The sequence below is a fragment of the Heterocephalus glaber genome, unplaced genomic scaffold, assembly GCF_053883595.1.
Source record: "Heterocephalus glaber isolate CG9 unplaced genomic scaffold, H.glaber_assembly_v1.0 deba00000818, whole genome shotgun sequence".
Taxonomy (NCBI): Eukaryota; Metazoa; Chordata; class Mammalia; order Rodentia; family Bathyergidae; genus Heterocephalus; species Heterocephalus glaber.
This window is the reverse complement of record NW_028258164.1, coordinates 13,085,734-13,107,163: the sequence shown is the minus strand read 5'-3', so window position 1 is coordinate 13,107,163 and position 21,430 is coordinate 13,085,734. Positions and strand designations below refer to the sequence as shown.

At 43.1% G+C, this 21,430-nt stretch overlaps 1 protein-coding gene across 2 annotated transcripts in view; it reads right to left on the bottom strand.

The window, feature by feature from the left end:
* Znf398 (zinc finger protein 398) overlaps positions 1-10,098 on the bottom strand; it is a 42,389-nt gene extending 32,291 nt beyond the window's left edge. The window contains exons 1-2 of one of the 2 annotated variants that reach the window (XM_004860460.3): positions 9,822-10,098; positions 6,243-6,638 (exon numbers count right to left, since the gene is read on the bottom strand). In XM_004860460.3, the coding sequence (XP_004860517.1) occupies positions 6,243-6,638; positions 9,822-9,845 (420 nt within the window). In that variant the 5' untranslated portion in view covers positions 9,846-10,098. Of the gene's footprint in view, positions 1-6,242; positions 6,639-9,543; positions 9,658-9,821 lie in introns of those variants that run through there. The other variant, XM_087207652.1, reaches the window with a different exon arrangement.
* Positions 10,099-21,430: the final 11,332 nt, after the last annotated feature.

The following is a 21,430-nucleotide window of genomic DNA, read 5'->3' as shown; positions in this document are numbered from 1 at the left end:
GGGATTAGTTCATCTTACAACTCAAAGAACTGGCGCAGTGCTTCTCTGAAAGACAACTGTCAGCTGGCTGAGGCAGGCAGTGCAAGGTGTTATGTGTTTCTCACATCATCACACAGAAAACTCAAAAGACAGAGACTCAAGGGTCAACATGTGTATTTGCTGCTTAATCAAGACCTTCTGAGGGGAGGTGCTGGGGATTGAACCCTGAGCCTTTACATTGAGCTACCTCCTCGGCCTTTTTTTGTTTTTATTATTTGAGACAGGGTCTTGTTAAGTCACTAAGGTGCCCAGACTGGGTTCAAACTTGCAATTCTCTTGTCTCAGCCTTCCAGTGGTGGGATTACAGGCGTGTACCAGCACAACTGGTTTCATCAAGACTTTCCTATTAAATGCAAGTGTCTTTTCTCCTTTACTGCAAGTACACAATGGTGAAGAACATGAATTCATTGCTACTCCCTTGACGTGTACTGAGTAGCAGCAGTTTTGGCGACCACTGCTTTGGGTCAATCAGTGCAAATGCTGTCAGTGAAAGGGTAAATGATGTCCTGATGCTTTATGTTTTCAGGTTTTTGTGGGTTTATTTTTTGAGACAGGGTCTCACTCTGTAGTTCAGGCTGAACTTGAACTCACTATGTAGCCCAGGCTGGCCTCGAACTCACAGCAATCCTCCTGCCTCAGCCTCCCAAGTGCTGGGATTACAGGCCTACGCCACCATGCCCAGTTCCTGATGCTTTATGGAAGTAATGCTGTCCTCACTGACCCTCTGGAGTCTCTGGAGATGGTTCAGAGGTCCTGGACCAAGGCTGCTAAGGGACTTGAATACAGAGGGAAACTGTGTGTAGCTTAAGATATGTTAAGTAAAGGGATAGAAGAACTCAGTGAACAATTACCTTAGATGTAGGATGCTAAGGAAGTCTTTGTGAGAGGTGCCTTGGAACTGGCCCTTAAAACGGCAAGGACATTCTAAGTGGAGGTGACATGACCAAAGCAGGGTATGTTACAGGGCAGGCACAGACAGACAGACAGCAGCTCCTCCAGTGTGGCTGGAGGGTGGGCGTGGGCTTGGGGAGTGGGAGTCAGAGCAGGGTCAGGCTGAGGAGCTATGCAGTTCAGGCTGGACTTGAACTCACTGTGTAGCCCAGGTTGGCCTCAAACTTTTGGTGATCCTCCTGCCTCATCCTCCCAAGTGCTGGGATTACAGGCGTGCGCCACCATGTCTGGCATATACAATATATTGAGTATAGCTATTATTAATACTATTTTTTTTCCTAATTGTTCCATTTTGTCAACATCTCCTTAACTAAAAATTTTGTTCTTTGGGGATGAGAACTGTAAACTACTCATCTTTACATCCTGCTCAGCAACTAAATTTGGGCTAAGTAGTGCAGAGTTGAAAATGCAACAATTTGTTATTATCTAACTTCACTCAAAAAAGATGTTTTAGATACAACAAAAATACATTATGATAAAATGACAAAAATAAGTGATCAGGATGAGCTTTCTGTTTGAATTTTGACTCAGCATACATTTACTCTCCTCCCCTCCTAGAATTTCATTGAAATGAAAGTAAGGCCAGAAGGGACCTCATCCCCAAAGCCACAAAGAATGAGGAGGCCAGCAGTACCTCAGCTTTAGATGAGGTTCTCAGGGAGCGATGGGCTGGGAGGGCACTGAGGCCTAACTGAGTGGGCAACCACATCTGACTCCCCACAGGAGGCCAGCAATCCAGAGGGACTCTGAATCCATCAGGGACACCAAGCGGGAGTAAAAGCTGGTTATGAAGTACAGTTCGAAGGGCTGCATTTAAACACTGCCACTCTTTTGCCACCCCATGAGCCCTGAAAGAGAGGTAGCAGCACCAGCGAGCCCAAAGCTGAGACCAGAGCCTATCTCTGAAGGAAATTAGCCACCTCCCTGAAGACAACCTGGAGTCCAGCCAGGCTGCTGACAGTGCAGCATAGTGCCTGGTCCATGAGGCCCTGCCCTGCCTGACTGCTCCTTGCCAGGGCACCTCTCTGAGTCCACCTGTGTGAAGGGGCTTGTCCTGCAAAGGACAGGTCCTGGCATAAAGAGACCTGGTACTTCAGGGGACACATGCTGGCTTCCACTGACTATTAATCAATCTGATCCTTCACTTGTGACTACGAGAAACCAGCCGCAGATCACCCCATGTCCAAAATCAGACAGCACCAAATGGACAAATGTTAGGAATAATACTGAAGATATTACACCCAAATAAACTTCCAATATAGTCTCAGCAAAATTCCAGCATATGGTGCATACATTTTTTTTAAATTAAGGCTGCTTTTAGGAGTAGAAAGTATTCTTGAAAATTAAATATAAAATTGTTAAAATACAAATTAGAAAGGTCAAGCAACTCTAGATAAAAATGTGAAAAATATGAAGTAAAAGGTTAAGAGATAAAAAACAATGATGCATCATCTGTCAAACAGTAGTTCCAGAAAGAAAGTAGAAAAAAATGAGGAGCAGGAGAGGAAATGTTATAAAAATAGAATTACAAGAGAAAACTTCTCAGAGCTGAAAAGTCACTAATCTGACTGAAAGGTCACACTGAATGTCCAACATAAATTAAAAAAGACCTACTTCTACACACATCCCCAAAACATTTTAGAAAAGCAAGTATAAACACTTCCAGAGAGAAAATACATATGAGAATAGATCTGGCATTAAATTTTTCATAAGTGACATTTGATGTTTTAATATAAAAGCCCAATGACTTTAAAAGTCTGAAGGAAATGGAATATTACTCAACCTCTAAAAAGGACATTCTGACTTGGGCTACAGATGGACGAACCTTAAGGTCATTATTAAGTGAAACCAATGAGTGCACCAATCCACTCATATGAGGTCCCTAGGTAGTCAATAAATTTACAGGGACAGAAAGTGGAACAGTGATTGCCAGGGACTAGGTGGAAAGGAGGTGAGGAGTTACCATTTAATGAGGACAGTCTCAGTTTAGGAAGATGAAAAAGAGCTGGAGGTAAATGTTGATTAGGGATTGAGCCCATATTTTAAGCTAGTAGATCTTCAATATATCTTGACTAGAATTAAATGCATTTTAATTTCAAAAAAATCACATATTTTCTGTATGATTTTGGAAGGTGAGATGGATAGTTTAAATGCTACCCACCTAGGGGCCAGGGATTTAGCTCAGTGGTTCTGCTGCCTGCCTCTAAAGTGCAAGGCCCCAAGTTCGATCCTCAGTACCCCCCCCCCCCAAATGCTACCCACCTAGCCAGATAAGAGTAACTTTAATCACCTTTAGTGCAGCTCTACTAACAGATACTCCATCCAGGTGACCCAAAGAACACCTTGGAGGGGCTCCCAACGCATGGCTGCATAGGGGGCACTCTTGATCAAAGCTACTCTGATAACTCTTCAGTGCCTCCTCCTCCTCTGTCCCCTGCACAGGAAGCCTAAGAGTCGCTTAGCATCATTTGCCCCATGCTGTCTCAGCTGCTCCATCTTCATCCTATCTGCACCTCTCTACCCAACTGGTTCTTTCCACGTCTCCCAAGACATCACACTCAGCACCCTCATCTGCAGACCTCTGGATCGAATGTCCCATGAACATGACAGCTCTCTCCTTGAAAGCTCTTCTCCTTGGCCCGTGACTCCACTACTCTTCCATGTGATTTTCCCACCTCCACAGCCTCTGCTACTCCACCTCCTCTCCTGGCTCCTCCTACCCCTGTGGCTGGGTCCCGGGACTCCCTTGCTTATCCACTCTCTGCCTGAGATGATCCTTTCTACGCTCACAAGTGACAGTATCAACTCTGGATCAGTGACTCCCAGGTATTTCTCTCTCCCTTGAGCTTCAGGGTCCACTAGACACCTCTCCCAAATTATCGAAGACATCTCAAACCTAACACGGCCCAGAAGCCTCATTCCTTTCCACCTCAGGCCACACTTCCCCAAGGAATGGCCTCAAGGAAATGCCAATACCACCCATCCAGGTCTTCCCACCAAGAGCTAAGAGTCTGTAAATCCACAGTGGCTAAGAGCATATCCTTCACCCACTGCGTTAAAATACAACTCTGCTATTTATATTTGGTAACCATATCATCATGGGCAAGTTAGGGCTCTTATAAAAATTATATGCCTTAGACTGGGGCAGGGGGCATATGCCTGTCATCTCAACACTCTGGGAAGGTGAGGCAGGAGGATTCAAGGTATCAGTCCTGCCTGGGGAATTCAGAAAGATCTTAGCTCAAAATAAAAAAGAGAAAAGGAGCTGGGAATGCAGTTCCATGCAAAGATCCTGAGTTCACACTTCAGTACAAAACAAAAAAAAGAATTTCACACCTTAAATGAAGCAAAGCCCACAGCACAAACTCTTAATTGCACACAGTGACTCTACAGTGATCATCGGTCTTGACTCATCTGTCATCAGTTCTGCAATCACAACAGCCTGCTGCGGTCCACTTTTCTCCTCCCCACCCTGGTGTCCATCCAAGCCACTTCCTTTCTCCTACTCTATCTCTATCAGCCCGGCCAGCTTCTCCTCCGCTTCTGTTCCTGCCCCCAGGAGCCACTCTCCACACAGCAGCCAGCATGATTCTTCAAACTACTCTGCAGACAGAACTCCTTTGCTTAAACCCTCCGGGTTCTTCTCATTACACTTAAATATAAAACCCAAGGTCCTTTCCTCAGTCTTAAGTGCTCTTTATTAGTAGTCACAACCTTAGCAACTCAGGAAAATCTCTATCGAGCTTTAAGGGTCATCCAGGCTTCTGCTCTACCTGGGAGTATGCTGGTCAAAATTTCAAAGTGCCCCAGGTAACATTTTTCCCCCCGGTACTGGGGATTGAACCCAGGGCCTTTGCACTGAGCAACATCGCAGCCCTTTTTTATTTTGAAATAAGGTGCTGCCAAGTTGTTCAACTGCCCAAGCTGGGCTAGAACTTGTAATCTTCCTACCTCAGCCTCCCAGAGCTCTGGGATGACCAATGTGTACCACCATGTCTGGCTCCACCAGGTAATTCTTATGTTCGCCAACAAGGGAAAAGCACCGTTCTAAATGATCGAACCCTCTACCCGTTTCTCCAGTATGCTCCCCCATTCAGGCTGCACACCAGTTAACTGGCCTTTTTCCTTTTTCTTTGTGTTATGAATGGATTTGAGCCTCCAGGACTCTGGACCAGCTCTTCTTTCACCTGGGAAGCTCTTCCTCAGATGTCTCCTAGTTAGGTCCTTCCTCAAATTCAGCCTTTGCTTAATATTAGCTCCTTAATGAGACGCTGACATCCATTTGAAAATAGATCACTAGAGAGCACTCTGCTTTACTTTTATCAAAACACTTCAATGCATTTGTGTGTGTGTGTGTGTTATCTTGCTTTCCCCAGGAAAACAAAAGCTCCAGGAGACATTAGTGAACTGTTCACCACTATTCTTTTTTTTGGTACTGGGGATCGAACTCAGGACCTTGTGCTTTCCAGGCAGGCGCCAGAACCACTGAGCTAAATCCCTGGGCCTGTTGACTACTATTCTTTTAGGATGTAGATCAAGCAAATAGTAAGTGTTCAAGAAACATTCGTTGAACAAATTAATGAGGAAATAAAAAGGCGCATTTAGAACTAGCTGCCCACAGTTGTCTTCCATAGCTTCAGAATGATGTTTACTTCCTTTTGTTTTGTGTGCTATTTCTTCCTCTTTTTTTGGTACTGGGGATCGAAATCGGGTCCTTGCGCTTGCGAAGCAGGCGACGAAACCACTGAGCTAAATCCCCAGCCCTTGTGAGCCATTTCTTCTAGAAGGACAACAACCTCTAACATCTCGACGTGATCTGTAGCAAACCTAGCCCCACATATAATCATGGACCCTCACAGTAACCATATAATTATACATCCTTTACCTTTGTCTTCCCTCTAAACTTTTACAAGAACTGCTGACAAATCCAAATGGACTGATTAAAATGCTCAACTTAGTTTCCTCCCCAAGATCCTGACAGATAGGTTAACAAACAGAGAAATAAATCCTGAGGGCTAAGAGAATAGAAGAAAAAAATGCATGTATTAGGTAACCAAACTCTGACTGGGAAAGTTTTCCCATCTGAAGTCTAATACTCTGGGCACTAAATTGAACACAGAATGCTTCCCAAATAAATAAACACAAAATGTCTCCAAGGTTCCTAAGACATTTTAAGCCTTGCACTCATCCCTTACTGCTGGTGGAGGGTCTGTGGCGGCATCTCACAGGCAGATATGAAGGTACTGTGTTACCTTTGGGATATCTCTTTTAATACCCGGCGGCAGCCGCAGCACCCAGAAGTTCCGGTTGCGAAGCAGGTTCTCCAGGTTCTCTAACCGCCGCTGCAGCAGCCCGTACTCCTGCAGCAGGGTCCCCAGCACGGCCCACTTCCCCTCCAGCTGGTTGCCGAGCTCGGTAACTGTCTTCTCACAGCTGGCCAGCTTCTTCTCTGCTGTCCCTGTTCTGCCTTCAAGGTGCAGGAGCCGCCGGCTGTGTACTTCCACCTTCCTCTCTATGGCCTGCACGGCAGCCACCACTGTCCACAGGGAGATGGCTGCAGTCTGCAGGTGCGCATCATTGGCTGCTGGGGGTGGTGGCAGTGGCAGGGGCTGCAGGGATGTAAGGCACTCGGAGTCCCATTCAGAAGTCTGTGGGCAGGGGAGAGATGGGACAAGACACTGAGTGTTAGGAGGAACCCTCACTCCAGTCTGCAGTCAGGTGAGGACTGCATAGCTGACTGGCTGAGATGTATCCAAGTGCAGTTTTGGCAAGGTTTACAGCGCCTGTGTCAGCCTGTTTGCTCTAGAGTTCTGAAGGACCCTTGTTAACAAGACAGACTCCATATTGCTGCTTGACCCACCTGCCTGCCCTTTAGATGAACTCAGAAGGAGGAAGCTTAGAAACCTCCTCCCCTCAGAGAGTCTCTTAGAAACAACAATAAATCAACTACTGTTTTACAAATGTTCTAACAGCAGAACGTCTAGCTTCTGTAGGGGTTGCTACACTCCCCTAACCACCAAGTCTTGCTTCTTTACAGCTGCTTGCCAAGTTCCCTCTTGCAACCCCTATAGAAGAGCCTCAGACTCTGAGCCGGCCGCCTCTCTAAGCTTGGTGCTTGGAGGGTGCCGTCTGGCCAGAGTAATAAAGGTCTGTTTTACTTTCACAACTTGTCCGGTGTGTTCCCTCCCGGGTGATCCTCACTGTAGTCAGCTCCTTGGAGCAGTTGGTGAGACGCACAGTCTTACAGTTCCTTGGCAGCCAAAACTAAGAGAATAGGCATGGATTTGAAAAGACTGAATTAATGAAGCTGGCTTTTTAAGAAGCAGTCTGACACATTTCCTGTAGTAAAGGCCCAGAGGCTCCTTGAGTTGCTATTGCCTCCTCTGTCTCTGGAAAAGGCAGAAGTACATAGGACCCTGTCCTGTTTTCACTGAGCTCAATGCCCTCTAACTTATACACCTTATAAATTTATGCTCTGAGCCAGGCATGGTGGTGCACACCTGCAATCCCAGCTCTCAGGAGGCTGAGACAGGAGAATTATGTGAATTCAAGGCCACCTTAGGCTAGCTAGTGAGTTCAAGGCCAGTCTGGGCTTGAGTGAGACCCTCTCTCAAACAAACAAACAAACAATAATAATAATAATAATAATTTTAAAAAGAAATAAACTTATGCTCTGGCCTTGTCTACCCTCCTGTTCACATACAGCCACACCACCTGAAGTAAGCTGAACAAGCTGAGAATGTTGTCTACAGAAAACATGACCATTTTCAAATATCTCGGGGTTGGAAAACAGAACAGAACAGACTTGTTTAATCTACTGTGGTACTCCAAAGGGCAGATTAGAACCAACATATGAAAGTTTCCTATAATAAATCATTTTAACTACCTCTTTCCAAGAAAATAACAGGCTACTCTTATCACTGAATATACTTTGAAGCAAACAGTGATATAAAAGGAAGAAATAAGGCCAGGTGTGGTGGCTCATGCCTGTAATCCCAGCACTCAGGAGCCAGAGGCAGGAGGATTACCTCAAATTCGAGGCCAGCCTGAACTACAAAGTAAGATCCTGTCTCAAAAAAAATTAAATTAAATTAAAATAAAAGGAAGAAATTCCTACAACACACAGGAAGTTGGACTGCGATGACCTCTATGAAGCCATCTAACTCTGAACCTGATAAACCAACCACTCTGACCACCATTCCTCTTCCCACCTCAGGCACTACCTTATTCTCACCTGATCTGCAATCCCATTAGTAAGAACTCCAGCCCTCTGAAGGTTCCATTTGCTCCTGGGTTATCTGCCTGGCCTGGGCTTTGCTCTCTTCCTTGCCATTTCAGTCATGCTTCCCTCGTGTGTCTGCCTATTTCGCTCAGCCAATCCCCAGCCCTGCATCAGCCTGGTCCCTCACAGTCCCATTCCGGTACACAGACCCCAAGCCTTGCTGAAGGAAACCACACAACAGCTAGGATGCTGGCAAATAGACCAAACAGCTCCAGCTTGGTGCCACCCATCCCAAAGTGGCTACTACAAACCTTCAACAACTGTGCATAAGAATCATGTGCAGAGCTAGTTAAAATATCGATTTTGAGCCAAAAAGTCAAGGAGGAAAATGGAGACTCAGCATTTACACCTGCCAAACTCTCTTTCTTCATACTCCTTCCCATTTTAAATTCATCAGTAACTTAACACATGCTGTCTTCTTTCCTTCCCACTTCCACTCTTAATGCCAACCTTTCCACCTTTTTAGGTACTTCGTTTTATCATCAATATGTCCATTTCTACCATTCTTCTCCATAACATGGAATTTCCCTGACCTGTACCATCACTGCTGTCTACATGTGGCCTCTGAACACCCGAAATGTCCTCAGTCCCACTGAGATGTGATCCAACTATAAAATACACAGGAGATTTCAAAATCTGAGTATGGAAAATGCTGCACAATCTCATTGCTAATTTTCTAACGTTGATTACTATGGAAATAACATCTTGCAAACCCTGAGTTAAAAAAAATACATCATTAAAATTAATTTCATCTATTTCTTTTCACTTTTTACATGACTACTAGAGAATTTAAAGTTATGTATGTAGCTTTCATTAAATTTCTATTGGGTACATAGATGATCAGCCTTACCAGCTTAAAAAAAAATTTAAAAATTAAGTACCACAAGTAAAGCTGCTATTCCTCTGTGTGCTATTCCCAACCCATTGCTGCTGCTGCTCCCCCTTTTTCCTCGTCCTTCTTCCTTTTCTCAATTTCCAGCCACTGCTCAGTGAGACCCACTAACAGCAGCTTTCCTGGAGGCGACCAAGGCTTCTCGGGTAGGGAATCTAAGGAATGCTCCTCGTCCTAAACGGCAATGTGCAGGGGTTGTCCCCGGAGGCCTCTGTCCTGGTCCTGGTACCTCTAGCAGCGTGCTGGGCCCACGCAGGCCTGCGGTACAAGAGCGCACGCCACGATCGGCCCCGTCCTGCCCCGCACGCAGGTTCCCGCAAGCCCCGGGCGCTCTGGGCGCCGTCACGCCGTGTGGGACGGCACACCTGGCTCCGCACACCTGGCACCCATCCCCCTCGCCGAATCGCAGGTGGCAGAGACGAAAGGAACCGCGTGACGACAGCTCCGCAGCTGCGAGAATGGCCGGCGATCACAGCACCACCCCGACGCACCCCACTTCCCCTCTTCCGCAGTTGACACGAGGCAGCCAGCGCTTCCCGGCTGGAAACCGCCCCGGGAACCCCGGGCCTCACCCCGAGGCGCAGGGCTGGGGACGCGGGCGGGACAGCCCGCTCGGCCCTCCCCCTCCCCCTCCTCCGCGGCGCGCGGCGCGCTTACCGGAGCCGCGGCCGCCTCAGCCATGGTTCCGCACTGTGCGTCCCAGCCTGGCCCGGAGTCGCCGCCGCCGCTGCCCCACGCAGGCCTGGCCACCCCAAGCTCTCTCAGGGGGCGTGGCGCGACGGGTCTCTGTCCCAGCTCGGCGTTGCGATTTGGAGGCGGGGGCGGCGAGGCTGGCGGGGACTGAGGTTACGCGACACCAGCCGGTGTCAGCCCCTCAGCTGTGCTTTGTGGGCAGCGAGTGCGCTGCTAGCCGCGCCGGCCTAGACGCGCCGCAGCCTCGCGCAGCCCGCAAGCTCTTTGTGGCCAGCGCTCCCCCTGGCGGCCCCCGCGAGCAGCGCTCCCTCCCTCCGCGATGCTTTCTCAACTTGCACCTAGGTTTGCAGAGCGGAACCCAAGCGCGCTCTCACGCAACCCCGGAGAAACTCCGGTATATGGTAGTTTAGGGGCCAGGCACAACCTAGGGAAGATACTGGGGAGTGTTTTTCTCCCTAAAGACGCAGCTGGCAAGCAGTGCTTCTGCGGGATGGTAGCCCGATTTAGCAAGGTGGGAGTAGGTGGAGGTCATACGGGATTGGGCTGGACCGAGCCCGTGGGTCAGAACAAGGATGGAGAAGACGTGGCATCTGTGCAAGTTACGCCGTTGCCAAGGGGAAGAAGTTCACATCCCAAAAGGACAAGACTTGGATCGCTGCCTCTCTGGGGCTTGGTGTGGGAGTGGAAGGAATGCTTGAGGTCGGCAGAAATAAAACTTGTGGTTGTGGTTTGCTGGGTCTTGCTAAGGGACAGGTGGAAACAAGGCTGTTAACGATGGTGGTTGTGTGTTCAACACTGTGTTGTGGTCAGATAACCACACAACCCCGGGTTTCCTAACACACCACCTTCCAGACTCGGAAGCATCAAAATCCTCTCAAACCTGTATTTCAACAATGAATCAGGTCGGTGCCCGTGACAGCAAAAGTATCTATAAATCACAGAACTATGAGAACCATCCTGTTCAGGGCTAAGTCATTATTTGCAGACTATTTATGCAGGGTTCTTCCCCCCCGCCCCCCCCCCCTTTTAGACTGGGTTTTGCTTTGTAGCGCAGCCTGGCCTTGAACTCATTATGTAGGTCAGGCTGGCTTTGAATTCTTGGCGATCCTCTTGCCTTGGCCTCCTGAGTACTGGAATTACAGGCGTGCACCATGCCTGACCTGTAGTATGTAATTTTTTAAATTTAAAGCTAAAATCGTTATTTCATAAAACTTTCATAATAATTTCACTGGTAGTTAAGTGTCACAATCTATTATGAATAAAATGTCTGACAGTTGGAAAAAAGAACATAAGATCACTTTGGGAGAAAGAAAAACTGTACACTGGAAGCCTTTTTTTTTTCTAATACAGGAGTTTTCTCTTTACCAAACATTTTTTTCTCTTCTTGAACTTTTATATTTAAATTTTACTATAGTGACAAGCTTGCAGTATATTTGAGGTCCACCTGAGTATACATTATGGTCAAATGGTGAAGTTTGATAGGGGAAGTCACCATTCTCTGCATTAGAAAATCACCATAACAGAATGATCTTCTAAGGATTAAAAAAATCTGAATTTTCTTTCCTAGAAAGAAATTGTTTATAATTTTATTGTTTAAAATGTAGTAGTCTTAGAGAGACTCTGTCTCTAAATAAAAATTAAATTAAAAAGAGCTGTAGCCAGGCATAGTGGCACACACCTGTAATCCCAGTGCCGGGGAGGCTGAGACAAGAGGATCACCAGGAGTTTGTGGCCAGCCTGGGCTACAGAGTTCAAGACCAGCCTGAACTACACAATGAGACCTTGTCTCAAAAACAAAACAAAACAAAAAAACAAAAAGAGGGGGTGGGGCTGGGAATGTAGCTCAGTGCAAAGGCTCTGGGTTCAATCCACACACACACACACACACACACACACACACACACAGTAGTTACAGTTTAAAAGTTTGACCTTATAAAACAAGAACTGTAATTTCAAAATTCAACTGTTAGATGTTTCCATGGCAATTAATCAGGGATATTTGCTCCCTGGAGCTGCAAAATTTTCTCTGCCTGTATAATATAGTATATTATACCACCAATTTATTAGATATTTCTTCTTTTAGTGGGAACTAGGTAAAGACTATTAAGGTAAAGACTTTTCTCTCACTTAATTCTCAGTCTTAAAGATTTTTTTGGATGGTCATAGTATTTCATTAAACAACTTAACTGACTAAAATTTTGTGTGTTGTTTGAAGAAATGCCTGATATTTTCAGAAGCAAGTTTAAGATTGGCGTACTCATATTTTTAATTAATTTCTGATTTTTTCCCTGTTGTAGTAATACACAATTACTAGGAAAAAAATGCCCTTTGATTGGGAAATGTGACAATGGAGCAATTTCATTGGTTTTTATTATCATTTTTAAAAATTTTTATTATTATTATTATTTTTTGTCTTTTAAAACAGAGTCTCGCTATGTAGTTCAGGTTGCCCTGGAACTCACTGTGTAACCCAGGCTGGCCTCTGGCGGTGATCCTCCTGCCTCAGCCTCCCAAGTGCTGAGATTACAGGCATGCACCACCATGCCCTGCTCCATTGGCTCCCCCACATACACACACTTGACTTTTAAGTTAACAAAATAATCACAGTGTGTATCTGCAGCTTAGCTTTTCTTTCTTTTTTCTTTGAAATACAAGTGATTTATTGTATTTACGTTGTCCATACCTTCAAGAAGAAAGAAAATAACATATACCAAAAATACAGGAGCAAATAGGAAAGCATAGCACTTATGGTGAGACTATTCCTTACGGTCATTCATTCACTTGACTGGAAGGTAGTCTGAAGTTTTTCTTTCAAGTTCTCCAAGACCAGAGACATGGTTAAAATTCCTTATTTCTTTTGAATTCAGAATCCTTAATATCTGAAGATAAATACTATATGTTACATATAGGGATAATATTATCAAGTATTACCCTTAGAATCTTTCCCTACTAACTAAAAACTCTAGTCCCCTATCCAGTGAAAAGTCAAAGGGTCTCTATGTTTAAGTTAGCAATGGAAAGAGATTCTCTTAACCTGTTCTGCCACAATGCCAGGTATTGGAAATCGAACTCATGCCCTTGCACTTGCCAGGCAGGTGCAGCACCACTGAGCTACATCCCTGCTGGTGTTTTCTTAAGACAACCTCCAGGATCATATAAAGAAATCTCCTTTGGTGGACATAGAGGCTGATAATTCCAATCCACTTAAGGAGAAAAAAATTGTGACCAAAGAAATTAACAAAATAATTCAGTACTGCAAAGTACTCATGGTAGAGATCACAACAGGGGCCCTGGACTTGGGTTGTAACACAGCTCTATTTAGGTTGAATTTATTTATTTATTTATTTATTTATTTATTTATTTATTTATTTATTTATTTTGGTCACACAGGTGTCAATGTTTCTGTTTCTTGGAAACACTGCCAATAAACTTGTATAGGATATGTATTAATTTGGAGACATTTAAACCGATAACCCAAACCAACTCGTTCCCAAATTTCGTTCCATGATTCTCCTTTCACTGTTTCTATGAGGTATGAGATGTTCAGGTCCTTTATTTTGGTGTAATCAGCCGTGGAAAAAAAATATGTTGGAGCAGTGAAGTGGAGAGAGGAGTCATCGAACCAGCTAAGACAAGTGGGCAAAAGATGAGAAAGCAACAAGAAGCCAGGTTGTAAATTGGAAAGCAGAAGGGCAGAAGAGTTTCCAGGATGGAGACTTGTTATCTTGAATAACCTGCTGTCCACTCTTTTAAAGGTTGCATGGAATTTCCTGTGTACAGGCACTTGTTAACTCCCTGGGAGATGGTAAATATTCTCAGGTAAATATTTAGAAAGAAGGAAAGCACTTCACTTGATCAGTCATACCTATATCTAAAAAGGCAAATTAAACAAATGTATACCCTTCCCTTAAAAGATTGGCATTGGTGAACAGCATCATAATAATGACAAATGCTAGTATAAGTATATAGCAGGGACCATTATTATCTGGACAAAATGAGGAGCATGTTTTAAGTTAATTGCATTTGTATAAATTATATAAATTACATATGTTTATGTGTTTCCTCTTAACTCTCAGAGGACTTGACTAATTTGAATAAGCTTTGATTCATTCACAAAGGGAATACATTCACATCACATGAAATCTATGAGTCAATGCACAAAATGATAGCCTATAAAAACTTTCAAGGAGCTCTGTTTTCTTTTGTTCAATACTGGGGGTCAAACTCAGGACCTTCCACTTATGAGGCAGGTGTGGCACCACTGAGCTAAATCCCCACCCCAAGGAGCTTTATTTTCTATAATTTGTAATGACTTTCAAAGCTTTCATTCCCTATCTTTTTTAACTGCCCTGCAGAAAATCAAAAGATAAATCTCCCAATTTCAGGTTATTTCACCATTTTATAAATGGCACTCTGCTTCTCAAAAACCTACTCCATAAAGTTGAAATTCCTTCACCTGACTTTTGATTGACTGATGGATTGATGACAATTGTATAATATAGAACCTTCAATTCACAGAATCACAAATATCCAGGAATTTTTTCACAATGCAGATGGCAGGCAAGGTTGTGGAATATATTTCTGGGAAGTCCTAGAAGGGATCACCTCTGCAGTTAGTCAAGGGAACATTGTAGAGAATTGCAGTACTCTCAGAAGGATTGAAAGGTGGGAGTGAAAGGTGTCTCTACACTGGTACTGTCTAGGACAAAAATTCTGATGCCATCAGGAGAGGCATTTAGAAACCCATCAGGAAAAGGAAGATCAAATTTGATCTACTCTGTGAGTTCCACAGAGCAATCAGGCAACTTTAATGTTCACTTGCATTTCAGGAGATCATGCTGAAATTCAGAATCTACTGAAATTCAGTAGACTGGAAGGAGATCAAGTTTCAACAGTCCAACAAATGAAGATGATACACATGATACTTGTCCCTTGAAATAATTTTGGATATTGTTTGTTTGTTTGTTTTAACAATTGGAGCTTTCAAAAGATAAATAAAAATTAGAGAAAACAATCCAAAAATTCATTTGGAACCAGAAGAGACCTAGAATAGCAAAAGAAATTTTAGGCAACAGAGATATGGCTGGGGGTATCACAATCCCCAACCTGAAACTATACTACAAAGCTTCTGTGATAAAAACAGCATGGTACTGGCAAAGAAACAGACCGGAGGATCAGTGGAATAGATTAGAAGATGCAGAAATGACTACAGACATGCTCAGCCAACTTATCTTTGACAAAGGAACCAACCATCCTCATTGGAGGAAAGATAGCCTATTTTATAAATGGTGGTGGAAAAACTGGATTTCATAGGAAGAAAAGGGGCAAAGGGGAAGGAAGTGGGAGGGCTAGGGGAAAGGATAGAAGGGAATGGGATTAATATGAGAAAATGGAAAAATAGGAACAAAATTTTTGTAAATAGGGAGGGCTGGAGGGGTTGAAGGGAGGGCTGGGCAAGGGTGAAAAACAAGAACCAAGAGAGACTATGTAAAGGTGCAAATTTCCAATGATGAATGTCATTATATTGTATACCTAAAATGTACCAATTATTAGAATGAATAATCGATAATGTAAAATAGGAATAAAAGGTCCAAAGGGGTAGGGGTAGTGGGAGGCACAGGGGAAAGGAAAGAAGGGAAAGGAAAAAATGATGAGAAATGGAAAAAATGGAAATAAAGTCTTTGTAAATAGGGAAGGGTGGAGGGGGTGAAGGGAGGGCTAGGAATGGGGAAAAAATAAGAACCAAGATGCATTATGTAAAAGTACAATTCCCAATGAGAAATGTAATTGTGTTGTATACCTAAAATGTACCAATAAAAGTATTTAACAAAAAAAACAAAAAAAAGAAAGTAATTATTTGTTTTTACAATGGCAAAGTTTCAGGACCTTCAGATACAGGGTATGAAATATGAAAAAGCCACAATGCTACGAGTAAAAATATTTGATTAAAATTCAATTACTAAGAGGAAACTTGAATCATACATGTTTTACAGCAATTTTAAATGGAACCAGTGTGAAGTAAATTTGGTGTGTTGTTTCAGAATTATTGTCTCTCAGGGTTCTCCCTTCTTGGAGCCCAGCAGGACTGTCTGGAGAGGGACAGACAGACAGACAGACATAGACACGGACACCTACACAGACACCCCCTGCCCCCAGTGGTGGTAGATAGGATGGCACTGTCATGTAAAGGGCAGAACATAGAATATGGAGTGAAAATGTCTAACTCTACTTAGAAAATCTTCCTCTTACTGAGCTTAGAGAAGTCACTTAAATTCTTTAAACATGAATTTTCTTCATAATTCCTATCTCATTGTCTGTTGTGAGAATAAGATGAGGTGAAGTGCTTAGTACAGTGCTTGAGAGCCAAGATACACACTCTATAAATGTTACTAGAATCTAAATGAGGATGAGGGCCGGGGATTTAGCTCAGTGGTTTCGCCGCCTGCTGCGCAAGCGAAAGGACTGGAGTTCGATCCCCAGTACCAAAAAAAAAAAATGAAATGAGGATGAGATTTCCAAATTGAGATACACCAGTGCCAACATCATATCCAACCATCCATATAACAAAACTATTTGCAAAACTGCCTTAAATTTACATGTAAATATTAGGCAATAATGAAGAAATAACCAATATCTTCTATCTTTCTGTACATTTTTAAACTAATCAGCCATCTACACTGCAGACTTTAGAGAATTTGGTAAAGAGACTGTCCATTTTCTATTCCTGCATAAATAAAACAAAGTTAATGATTGAACAACATGCAATTATTAGTTCATATTCCTGTAAGTCACCAGTCCAGGCTAGTGCCTACCTCTGTGACTCCACCTTTTGACATCTGTTTTCTCCTTCCTCTGCTAAGGTCACTTTTCTTCACCTTTTGTCATTCCGAACTACTGCCTTAGCGTATCTTCTTCCCTTTCCACCCTCAGCTGTCTTGCTACATGCTATGTAAAATTCAAGATTCAAGTTAAGCAGTACATCTTCTTCCAAGACCTCCTAAATCTACCTTCTCCTACCTTTTCCCTCTATGCCTCGTCAGATTTTGTGCAGTTTTAATGGGCTCAGAAAATACCAGGCATTGCAGTGGTGAAGACTGCAGGCTGTGTAGCTGGATTACCTGGAGTGAAATCTCAGCTGTGGCAATGAGATGTCGCTTCCGATGCACATGTATTTCCTTATGTGTAAAAGGAGGAAACAAACAGTACCTACCTCACTTGATTCCTTTTATTTGCATTATTTCTTATTTTTATGTTCACATTTTCCCAAATTTGACCAGTAGGACCCCCTAGATGCAGGCTCCCTCTATCCTTTCTCTATGCCTGTGATTGTTTTAAACAGTTTGGTTGAGATATAAGTCATGTAACACACAATTCAGCCACCATCATTCCACTTGTTTTCACTGGCAAATAATATTCTATTTGGGGCATGTGCAATGGTTTATTTATCCATTTAAAAACTTGGGTTGCCTCTACCTTGGAAGGCTATTGTCAATGATGTTTTCATGAACACTTGAGTACTAGTTTCTCTGTGGACATATATTTTCATCTTTTTTGGGTGTATACCTGGAGTAGAATCTGTGAATCATGTTGTAACTCTGTGCTTAGCATCTTTTTTAAAAAAAATTAAATTCTTTTATTGATACATTGTAGGTATACAACACAATTACATTTCTCATTGGGAATTGTACCTTTACATAATGCATCTTGGTTCTTATTTTTTCCCCATCCCTAGCCCTCCCTTCACCCCCTCCACCCTCCCCTATTTACAAAGACTTTTACAGTGGGACAGAAGGTGGCCCAAAAGCCCTTTCCTCTGGGCTGGGAGCAGCGGGAGGGATGGTGGCCGGGAAGCCCCTTCCTCTGAACCAGGAGTAGTGGGATGGCGGCTCAGCAGCCCCTACCTCTGGGCCGGGAGCGGTGGGACTCAGTACCGTGGTCTGGTGGTCCAGTGTCCTCTGCGTCTTTGTAGTGTGGAACCAGGTGGCTGTACAGAGGAGCAGGGGGTGGGGGGTCCAGTAGATTGTAGCCGGGGCGCGGGCTGATTCCGCATCTCCCGTGCGACTTGGGACCTCGATAGGGTGTGCGCAGACCTGCCTGTCTGCAGCGGGCTGATTTGGCATCTTCCCTGTGCTTAGCATCTTAAGGATGGTGGATGTGAAGTAATATCTTGTGGTTTTGATTTATATTTCATTAATCAGTAACATGGGACATGTTTTTATGTGCTCATTGGCCATTTTCTATTTAATCTTTGGAGCAGTGTCTATTCAATTCCTTTGCCTATTTCTTAATTGAATTGGTTTTCTTTCTATTGTTGAATTGTAAATATTCTTTATATTTTTGGATTCAAATTCCCTGTCAGATATGTGATTTGCAAATGTTTTCTCTCATTATGTGTTACTTTTCACTTTGTTGATACAAAAGTATTTTTTATTTTGATGAAATCCAATTCATCTATTTGCTTTCTTTAGGCATTTGTACTTCCAGTGTCATTTCTGGGAAGGATTTATCTAAGATTTACTCTTATTGTTTCTTCTAAAAACTTTGAGGTTGCAGTTGTTACATGTAGAAGTGTGATTCAGTTTGAGTTACCTTTGGGGATGGTGTGAAGTTGGAGGTGAACTTCATTCTTTTGTATGTGGTCATCGAACTGTTCCAGCATCATTTTTGAAACTCATCAAGTTTTTATGCAGATGAAAATATTAATATACTTAAGGAACTTAGAATAGTACATGAGGATGGATAGCAGCACTGTATCTAAATTAATGGTCATTATTTTATATTTATTAAACTACATATCTACTTGCATTTCTTTCAAGAAACCATCTTGTAATGTGCCTGGTTTAGTATCTGACAACATAAAATAATGAATGGATTTTGTTGAATGGGATAATAAGTAAACCTTCTCTTCTGAGACTGTCAGTAAATAAACCACAAGACAGATGTCAGCTTCAAGAATGATAATTCTACCATGCTAGGTCTAGCCTGCAACCTAAGGGCCTCTTAAACATTAGATCCTGTGTTTTATTCGGGGCATGGCATATAATTTCTGGGTACAGATCACCTTGCAGATATAGAATCTCTTCAGCATTATTTTTATTTCAGCATTGTCACCTTTGCTGGATCCATTGGTTTTCACCCCTTCAAAAGTTGAAGATGCAAGACTTGCTTCCAGCCCCCTCTCTGTCTCCCTCTACATTCTTTCTCTAGATGATCTCATCTTTTTAATGACTTTAAATACCATGTAAGTGTTAATGACTCCCAAACCTGTTACTCCAGCCTTAGCTCTTCACTGAGAACCAGACTTACATTTCAATTTGTTCACTTCATGTCTGAACTTAGATATCTAACAGACATCTTAAATGCAACATGACCAAAACAAAGTTTTCTCCCACAAATATATTATTCTCCGAGTCCTTTAGTAAAAGATATGGTGTCATACCATAGCCTCTGACTGTTCTCTTCCATCCTGGCTGCTCCAATTCTACCAGCTATGTAACAGCCCCCTAGCTTCCTTTGAAAAAGATAAATTACATTGTGACCCCCAATTGGCTTTCCATTACAATAGAGTAAAATTAAAAAATCTTTGCAAGACCAACCCAAGTTTCTTTGTCTTACTTCTTAAATTGCAAGATGATAAACAATGAAATTTCTACCAGGTTCTTTTTTTTTTTTTCTTTTTTCTGTGGTACCGGGGAATCCATCTCAGGAGTGCTCTACTACTGAGTTACAACCCCAGCCCATTTTAAAAATCTTTCTTTCTTTTGAGAAAGGCTCTCACTATGTTGCCCAAGTGGGCCTCAAATTTGTGATCCTCCTGCCTCAGATTCTCTTAGTGCGTAACAGGCATGAGCCACCATGCCCCACTGGGTGCATATATTTTATGGTCTGAGATATCTGCTAGTTCCTGTATCAAATTTTCAAATAGAATAGACATAAGCCTGTTCCAAAACTTTTCAAACCCTTTGTTGAAACAAAAGGTTCAAGGCAGTCAAAGAAGGAGGATTTTGTGACAATAAATATTTTGAAAAAGCTATGCTAAATCCAATCTTCTATCCTAGTCTATCCCATTGAGAAAGACCAGGAATTTGTCTTCCTCCTCTCAGAGGAAGTGGCGATACAGAGCTTCTTCCATGGCAACACTACCAAAGCCTACTGTGTTGTTTCTTCAGTTGGGAGGCATAATGGACTTACTTCTGCCTAGGGGATTAGAGGATAAGAGACAGACTGATAGGCTAAAATTTTGGGGAGACCCTAGGGAGTGTGCTTACATCAAAACTATTGGGAATAGGGTTAGAAGGCAACTTCAGCCCATAAGTGTAGCCTATAACCTGAATATTTCCCCAAAATCATGTGTTAAAATGTAACTCCCATCGTGATGTGAAGAGTTGGGGCCTCTGGGAAGTGATCGGACAATGAGTGAGTGATTTGAGTTCTTATTAGGCCCTTGTGAAAAATGCAGAGAAAACTAGGCACAGCCCTTTCTGACATCCTGCCTTCCGACCATGTGAGGACTCAAGGGTGCCTTTTGTATAACACAGACCAGCCCTCATTAGACAGTGAATGTGCCCGCATCCTGACCCTGGACTTCACAGCCCCCAGAACTAATTTTTAAAAATAATTACCCAGTTTCAACACAAATGGACTAAAACTGAGAGAGAACATATATGAGAGTGGCTGGAGACCTGACTCCTAGAGATGCCTAGTAGGCTGTGGAAGTTTCGGCAGATACCACCCATGGCCTATGCCTAGGGCTGAGGAAGGAATCATAAAGGATTGTTCTGAGTAGAGATGCTTTCTTCCCAGTGAAGGGAATTACCAGAAAGAGGGCCCACTGGGAAACCCCCAGGAAGGAAGAAGTCAACACTAAACATTTTCCAGTTCTGGAAAGCACAAAGCCAGATTCTTTCCGTTCTGGTCCAGGTGAAGCTCTTCCTGACCCTCTTTCATTTTCCCTCTGCATTAGCCCATGTCAGAGGGATTGAAGCTGCAGTTACCTAGATATCTAATAACCCTAGATTGGTCTGGTGTAAGGCTGTTTGTGACTTGAAGTGATCTTGGGATAATCTACTTCTTAAGAGTGAGAAGAAAATTGATATGATTTACTGATGTTTTTCTCAGGAGAAGATTCTCCCTTTGAATAAAGTTGGAAGGGATGGTGAAAGAGGCTGAATAAAATTATGCTTGATAATATCCTGAGTATGGTACAGAACAAATGTCTGGCTTTCTGCCCCTCAGAAAGCCACTTGAGAAAGTTTCTGCCAGCCTTCTCCATAGCTTCTCCTGTAGGTCTCAAGGAGCAACATTTTGTTCTCCAGCAATCCTTCAGCAATGTTGCTCCTCCATTTTCTTCAAGGAACGAATTGCCATCTGAAAGTGTCTTGTTTGTGTATTTGCTTATTTTCAGTTACCTTCGAGTAGAATTCAAACTCCATAAAAGCTGGGATGCTGCTTGTTTCCCTGCAGTATCCCCAGTGACTGGGATGGTTCCTGACAAATATATGAGGTGTGTTTGAACTATACAGTGAATGTTTAAAATAAAAAAAAATTTATTACATTAAAGACAATGCCATTAT